General features: G+C 36.0%; 1 protein-coding gene across 1 annotated transcript; it reads right to left on the bottom strand.

The window, feature by feature from the left end:
• Positions 1 to 340: 340 nt before the first annotated feature.
• Positions 341 to 5,488, bottom strand: LOC130960316 (transcription factor IIIA-like). Its single transcript, XM_057885691.1, has 7 exons — positions 5,016 to 5,488; positions 2,768 to 2,953; positions 2,374 to 2,511; positions 1,577 to 1,862; positions 1,238 to 1,473; positions 984 to 1,127; positions 341 to 893 (listed from the first exon to the last, which is right to left on the bottom strand). Exons 2-7 carry the CDS (start codon positions 2,909 to 2,911, stop codon positions 750 to 752), a joined length of 1,092 nt encoding a protein of 363 aa, XP_057741674.1. The 5' UTR covers positions 2,912 to 2,953; positions 5,016 to 5,488; the 3' UTR covers positions 341 to 749.
• Between the last annotated feature and the right edge of the window lie 2,836 nt (positions 5,489 to 8,324).

The raw sequence follows: 8,324 nt of genomic DNA, 5'->3' as shown, positions 1-8,324 counted from the left end.
GGAATAAAAATAGTAGGACTTTTTTCTATTATAAAATGAAAAAAAATTCTCAAAAAACATTATTAAAACTTTAATTTCCGATATCAGTTTGGCACTTTTAGTTGCTCATACTTTAATGGTTGCTGAAGAATCTATAAGCATGAGCATAATATATAATATATTAATACATTTTGCTAACTTGTGTTTTAAAATAAAGACACATTAAGAACAGCTATAAAAAAATATTTTATTAAAAATTATTGAAATATAATTTTTTTTACGTTTCCAATTCATTTAAAGTTTTATTATTATACTCTTACAATGTGCCCTTAGACATACTAAAAACTTTTACCAGTAGTTTTCCTAATCTTTAAAAATACTAAAAACTTAAAAAATTAATCTTTATTACAAACATTCTTTTGAAATTGTAAGCCCAATAAACATTTTGCTTCTTTTAGTTGTTTACTAGCTATAATGTTGCACTTCGTGTATGCTCATGGTGATGGCAACTAAAACTTTGGGAAGATACACTGACAAACATGATTGTTAGGATAATGAAGATATACTATTCACAATATTGTCATTGATTACACTATAATGCACATGCCACTCTTCATACTTTTACACAACATATGTAAGATGTAGTGAACACTAATCATTATGCTAAAACTAATCCTTCATGTACCACACTCATGGAAAGATGCTTAAATCTACCTTATCTACCTTACATATATACTTAATGTCAGGGACAGAAAGGTCAATTCATCTGGTCACTGCTGCATAAATAACAAATTCTCCAATTGACTAGGTGGTGTAACCCTTTTCCTGACCAACATTTCTACTGCAGGACACACTCTCTTCCTCCCACCCCTTGGCCTTGACCTGAATTGTTCATCAGCTTCTTCAAAATCCCCCTGTATCAAGAAAACTTCATTAATCATTGCTAATGCAAAGGCATGCAAGGAAATTATTGAACTGGAATATGAAGTCAGAAAAGAATTTACATGGGTAAAAACATGTTTCCCAGTTTTTTCGTGTTTATCTCTGACATGTTTGTAAGCAAATCTCAGGCCACAATCAGGAAAACCACATACAAAGGGCTTTTCTTTAAAGTGCACGGCCTTCTTATGTGCAACGAGATTAGATTTCTGTTGAGGCATAACCAAAAGAATCAATCAACACAATGTTCAATATGTAACCATGGTTGTGGATTCACTTAGAACAACTATGCGGGGGCTTAAAGATTAAGGGGTCTTACACTTGAGAATTTGCAGCTACAGCCCTTAAATTCACATTTAAACTCTGCCAATGATTTGTCAGCTTCATGTGTGCGAAGGTGCCTTTTAATATTCTTTTTCAGTTGTCTACTTCCACAAGTGTCGCAGGTTACATATTGATGACAGGATTCAATATGTTCTTTAAGGCACTGGTTATTAGTGAAATGTTTCATGCAACCAGGCTCCAAGCACACTACATCTACCGACTGCAGCTTAACTGCAGAACAAAAGCTCTCTTCACAATTTTTCCCAACATTTTCAAAACATAACACTTAAACTTTGATTATTCACAAAGAAAATCAAACTAGATGAAAACTTGCCATGAGAATCTTCATGTTTACGAAGCTTTGACGCAAACTTGAAAACCTTTCCACAGCCAATTTCTGGGCACACAAACTGCTTACTTTCTACATTTGTGGATGTAGATCCTTCATCATGAATCTCTTTAACATGTCTTGCCATATTACCTTTTATTGAGAAAATTAGGTTGCAATTCTCCATTGGACATTTAAAAGTTTTCCCTTCATGCTGTAGAAGGTGACGAGTCAAATGGTCCTTTCTTCTGTAACTTGCCTGACAATCATCAACCATACACACATACGGCCTCTGGAGCCATTAAAAGAAATGTCAAAAGATGCCAACCAAAAAAAACGCAATGGGTGTCAATTGGTTAAATAAGAACAAGACATGGAAGAACAAATTGCAAACCTCATCTTGAACAAAGCGTGATTGAGGCATCCTTGATGGAGCTTCACAGGAGGTCTCCCTACCTGATACTAATCCATCAAGTCCAATTATGCTGCCTCATGCATTTTGGAGTTCTTTGTCTGGGATCCAATGCTTCACACTATAACATTATTATAGTTATAGTATATTATAAATTACTTTCCTGCAAAAATATGTACTTCAGTGATACCTCTTAAATCATATAGTATTAACCTATAGAAGATTTTTCCAGTGTACTCATTTTAAAAAAGGTATAGTAGCTTGCTGGATTAGTTTACACTCCTTGGCTCTCCATATAGTCACAGATTTTCCACATGTAAAAAGTTTATCCTATATTGTAATATTTCAGTTAATTAGTTACAAAAGGGTGTTTTGTTAATAAATCAAATACCTCAAGTGAATGGCTTTGCATGTGCTGCAACAAGTAGGCAGGTTTTTTGAAGCTAGCACCACATTGTTGGCAAGTGTTGTTGGGCTTTTCGCAATGTGCTTCATTATTTCCTTCAGCTCTAGCTTTTTCCAACTCGTCCTAAACACATCAATTCAAATCAGATAAGATAACCAAGTGTAATTGCATTTATCATATTTTTAACTTTGAAATAGATAGGTAAAAAAGCAACCAATAACTAGTAAAATATACAACTGCATATAAAGGGTTTTTCATTACAAAACCATGCCAATCATTGGGTTTGAAATACAGCAAAGACAATTAGAGATTAGATAACTATCAAAAAAAAGGATAATCATCAAATATGCTGAAACGAAAGACAGAAAGAACAAAGTACCTTGTGTTGTGAATTGATGTGGGAGGTAATTAAGATCTTTTTAGACCTGCAAATGCCACAGTATTCACAGAAGTAGCGTCTAATATCTTTGAAGACTGGCCTCTCACCACTTTCCATGGGTTCATCCATCTGTATTTCAGGCATTGACGAGGACAACTATCAAAGATTGCAACAATTCCACGCCACCTGAAACCATACAAATCCGTTTGGACACGAGGTTAACAAATTCGCCTGGTTTTCTATATATAGCTAACCAAATCACAATGCAACCAAGGGTGCAGTTAATTTACATAACAGATCTTCTTTTTTTTTGGGGGGGGGAGTGTACAGAGATCATGAATCCCACGTGTTTAAGTTCCACTAAACCAAAACAAAACATTGAATTCATATAGGTAATAACATGAGCATTCAACTAATCATCAAAGAAAGACAATAAACTAAAGCAATGTTACATTTGTTCCTTAGGATTTGTAAGATTGCACTGCAAATTTTTCAATCACAAACCATCACTAAATAAAACAAACATGCGAGAGCGGAAAGCAAGGATTCAAACTCTCAAAAGTTCAGACAAAGAAGGGCCAAATAAAACCTTGGAATTCTGGGACAGATGAATAACAAATATAGGCCATTTCATGAAACTGAAATTCTTCTTTCATGAAGGAGGATTTGTGGGTACACCGGAACAAAGGTTCCATACTATATATAGAAAGCTTTCAGATCTCAGTTTTATCTCAAGAAAACCCACTATGGGAGTGATAGGTGTTCGCACAGCTACAGGTGGTGGTGATGACGGAGGTATGCCCGGTTCGGACGGCAGAGAGAAGAATGGGGTGAACCAAAAAGGTCGGCCACTGAGACAGTACGGCGGAGATATGACTGGAGACAGCGAAGCAGAGGATCCAACAGTTATCCCACCGGCAATTGAACCGGTAAGAGTCAGACTAATCCAATCGGTCGCTGGGCTAACCCAGTCATAATTAAATAAATATAAAATTATATATTTTCACTAATTACCAACTAATTATGAACTTAGTTAGGCGAATATTTTCACTGTAAAAATCCCAGAATTCACAACAGATTCAATTCAATTCAAATGTCCATTTTTCATCTCAGCACAAAAGAAGGCAAGCAGAAAAAAGCTATCACATCACAATACCTAACACACACTAAATTCACATCATCAAATTTGTATTTTTATTTTTTTTCCCTCCCTATTCTCCTCTTATTTTTCAATTTACCATTACTCTGCCATAAAACCAAGGTTGCAAGAACCGGACTGGTTAATGAACCGGTCAAGTAACTGGTTCAATGGTTCAATGATTCAACCGAGGCCAAACCGTGGTTGAACCGGTTTAATTAAATATAACATAAAATTATTAAAAATTCAAAGTGACATATATTGTGAGATAGGGTGCAGAACAATTAAAGCATTGTATGAATTAAACAATATCAGTTTCTCAATCTTCATGTATATATAACACATTAGCAATAGGACTTCTAAGCCTGGTCAAACAATATCATTTCCAGATATAACAACAGAAGATAGGCAACCAAAATTTGAGGCCACAAATTTTAGTATGGTGCAAGGTGGAAAAGAAATCAGTATAATCTACAATTTGAGCTGGAAGAAGCAATTCCACATCACAGTAAGAAGCCCAACACACAAAAATACTGAACAATTAAATTAACTAAACAAAACAAAAACACAATAAAGAAGCATAAATATCCTTTATAAATTAGGTTTCCATTCCTGAGTTTTCCATTTTCATAAATTAGGTAATCTTTTTGTATTTTGCTTCTTAATTTCATTCTCTTTTCCTATGAGTAAACCATCTCCTTGTCTGAACTTCACCCAACCCTTATTTTGAAGCCATATAGTAAATCCAATGCAGAGTTGTAGCCATGTTTCTCTTTTGAATCAATGACAGCAAAATAACAAGTAAAACAGATTGGATTTATAACTCAATCTCAGCAGAATTAATTCATATCAATCTCAGCAAAAATCATTCTCAGCATAATTAATAAATTAAACTTAAAAAAAATTAATTTATAACTCCATCTCAGCAGAATTAATTCAACATCAACTGACTGAATTCAAATAAAATTTTAAAAAATTAATCTCTCAAAACTCAGCAGAATCATCAATAATACATCATATGTATATTCAGAACAAAACGAAGAAGAAAACAATATAATACAATTACAACAAATTGAACATTATTGAAGAGGATAAAGAGGAGGTTTTTACGTTATCTGGATTGGCAGCAAAGGGGGGAAAAGATAGCATAGAGCCAGAGAGCAGAGAGACAGAGAAATTCAAATTGGGAACTTCAGTAACATGAAACAGAGAAGCAACGACGGTGAGACACGGTGCGGAGCAGAGAAGCAGCGACGACAAGATTGGCGGGGAGCAGAGAAGGGGCCACAGCCAAAAACGGCGAGGATGGGAAAAGCAGAAACGACGCACGGCAAGGAGGGGAGAAGCAGCGACGACTCACGGCGAGGAGCGGAGAAGCGGTGACGACCAACGGTGAAGGAGCAGAAAAGCCGTGACAGAGAGCTCGAACAGGGAAACGGCGACGCCAACAACAGCCCCGAACCGACCTTAGCTTCTGGCGACGCGAGGAGAAGAACAGAATGAAAGAAAGGGGAGATGGTGATGGTGGCTCTGATAGGGTTTAGGAGAATCTAGGGTTGGTGAGGCTGTGTTTGTGAGAGAGAAAGGGGATGGGGTGTAATTCAGCACTGGACTTGTGTTTCTCTGGAATCAAACGGCACCGTTTTGATTGTTGGATCAGCGAACCGGGACTTGAAAAAAACCGGCTGGTTCGCTCGGTTCGCCGGTTAACCACCGGTTCAGGCAATTTTTAAACTCCTTTTGCTAAACGGTTCTAAAAAATTAGACCGGCCAAATGACCGATTTTTTGTTAACCCAGTCGAAGCGGCCGGTCCAGTCTGGCTTTCAGAACCTTGCATAAAACTATAACCTTCGACCCACAAAGAAAACCATCTTTCCCAAGGTTCTGAAAATTGAACCAGTCATCGAACCGTTCTAGTTATTGGTTTACTGGTTTATTGGTTCAACCGCAATTCAACCGATAAAATTGTTTTATAACAAATAATAAATAAAATATAAATAAACGCACTAAAATATAATTATACTTTAAAATATCATCCAGATTAAAAGTACTATATAAACCACAATGTTATAATATCATTCCAATAGAAACTCAAAAGTCAATTAACAAAAAAAAAACACATAAAATACCAATAATCATCAAAATCCACCAAGACTTGCTACAGATTTGCTTCGTTAAGATCATCACCTTTCAATCAAGGTTTTGAAAACAGGTTTAACTGGCCGGTCGAACCGACTGTGCCGTGAACCGTGAAGAATGCGGCTCGAACAAACAGTAAAATCGGAGATTTTAAAAACCGGAATTGATCTGGTGAACCGGTCGAGAATCGGTCGATCGAACCGAACCGTGACTCGGCCGATTTTTTGAATGCATATCCAAACGTTGCCTTTCAATCTCTCTCGGTAACTCCATAGTCCATCATCCATCCTGATGCCCAGATCCAGCCTCCAGTAGCCAGTTAGCCCTAACTCCATCCTCCCAATCTCATCGAGCTCACCTTCGTCCCTCACCTCCGTTCAGCACTTCAGCCACCGCCTCGTGCCGCCGCCGTCGTGACAGGGCTCGCTCCCTTCCTCTCCATCGCGCAGCAGCCATTGCAAGCTTCCTCCCCTTCCATCGCGCAGCCACCGTGGGAACGTCGAAGCCTCCATCGCGCAGTCACGCCGCCGTCGTCCCTAGCTCTGTTGGTCACTCAGTTCGAAGGTGCTCTACTACTGCTCCTTGTCTTGGTCTCTCGGTGTCTCTGTCTCCCTCTTGCATGCTCTGTTGAAGGCATCTTGGAGCTTTCAGGTAATTTTTTGAACTGTGAGCTGAAAGCGTCTTGGTCACTCTGCTTCTTGTCTCTGTCCCTCGTTACAATGATTGTTTAATTGAATAACTGTTGCATGTCTCTGTCTCCCTAATGAGTATGATTGAATAATTGTTTGAATCTATGAAGCTCTGTGAACTGAAGTCTGAAGTCTGATATATTGATAATCTGATATAGTGATACTGAACTGTGAAGTGTGAAGTCTGTGAAGCTCTGTCAACTGAACTGTGAACTTTGTTTAATAATTGTTGTTTACTGAACTGATTTTTCTTTTACTGAACTGAATTTTGTTGTTTGTTGAATAATTTTGAATAATTTTGGATGTTGTTTGTTGAGAAATTGAGATTATTGGGTTGGAGTGGATTGTTGTGATATTGTTTAGAACTTGAGATTATACTTTTACTTCTAGCTTCTAGGTTTTTTTCAACAATAATTGTTGAATAATCTGTAAACTTGTTATGGGTTGAATAATTGTTAATTATTATGTGAGTTTTGCTGCTGTTATAATAATTGTTGAATTTTGCTGTTGTTATTGGTTGAATTTTGCTGCTGTTATTGGTTGAACTTTGCTACTGTTATTATTCAGACCAGACTATTATGCATAGAGATAGAGTGTGGAGCTAACAAGTGAAGCTATAGAGTTTTTGAATGGTACCTTTCGATTGTTGGATACAAATAAAGTATGTAACAACATTTTTTATCCACTCCAATATGCACCTCAATTTAGTTAGCTTCCATGCTCATTTTAATTTATACTTTCTATTCTTTGATGTTTCAAAACTTGACACTTTCCAGGATCGATCCCTATACTCTGCAGAAGTTGATAAGCTTTTTAATACTGCTCTAGAGAGGTGAACATTCCCTTTATTTGTCCCTTTCTCTTTTCTTGAATAAATAATTAATTTTCCACTACTATTATATTAATCTGTACTTTTTTTTGTTTTTTTTGGGGAAAGGGGGTTAAATTACTCTTGTGACATTGAAGAAGTAGACTTAAATTGTTTGATGGCCTCTAATAGCTCAAGCTATTGATTAAGTATTACTATTAACAGTAGAGCTTTGAGACAGTTTTTAGGTCCAACACTCAATAACAATTAATTTTGTGTAGTTAATATGTTATACTAGGATTATCATATATTGTATTTAATTTGTTAGGACGGAAAGACAAAAAAGAAAGCAAAAGGTACAATATGAAAGTATTTGAATGAGATCATAATATTCTGGTTTATGTAGTACTTTTAATTTAGATGATATTTTAATGATTATATTAGACTATAATTATGTTTTAGTGTGTTTATTTATATTTTATTTATTATTTTATTATAAAATGGTTTTTTCGATTCAATCACGATCGAACCGTTTGAACCTATAAACCAGTGAACCAGTAGCTAAAAGCCTAAAACAGTTTGATGATCGGTTCGGTTTTCAGAACCTTGCTTACAATAACAATCCAATAACAATTTTTATTAATCTCAGTACAATAATTTATAATCACTAACCTCTTTGTGATAGTTGTAAAGTCTCTCCTTAATCTCCAAAATATGCCTAATATTACAGAACACTACACTAGGGAGAAAACAATAAGATTTGTTCTACCTCATCTATCAGT

The sequence above is a fragment of the Arachis stenosperma genome, chromosome 2 (assembly GCF_014773155.1).
Source record: "Arachis stenosperma cultivar V10309 chromosome 2, arast.V10309.gnm1.PFL2, whole genome shotgun sequence".
Lineage (NCBI taxonomy): Eukaryota > Viridiplantae > Streptophyta > Magnoliopsida > Fabales > Fabaceae > Arachis > Arachis stenosperma.
The sequence above is the reverse complement of the archived record's forward strand: the minus strand, read 5'-3'. Positions and strand labels throughout refer to the sequence as shown.

Bases quoted from the DNA above. Each gene is read 5' to 3' on its own strand.
- LOC130960316 (XM_057885691.1), bottom strand. From the start codon at position 2,911: ATGCCTGAAATACAGATGGATGAACCCATGGAAAGTGGTGAGAGGCCA. The intron at 1,474-1,576 runs GCAAGTTTTCAT...TTTGTTCTGCAG, and splicing joins TAAACATGAAGATTCTCATG to TTAAGCTGCAGTCGGTAGAT. The intron at 1,128-1,237 runs GTAAGACCCCTT...ATGCCTCAACAG, and splicing joins GTAGCTGCAAATTCTCAAGT to AAATCTAATCTCGTTGCACA.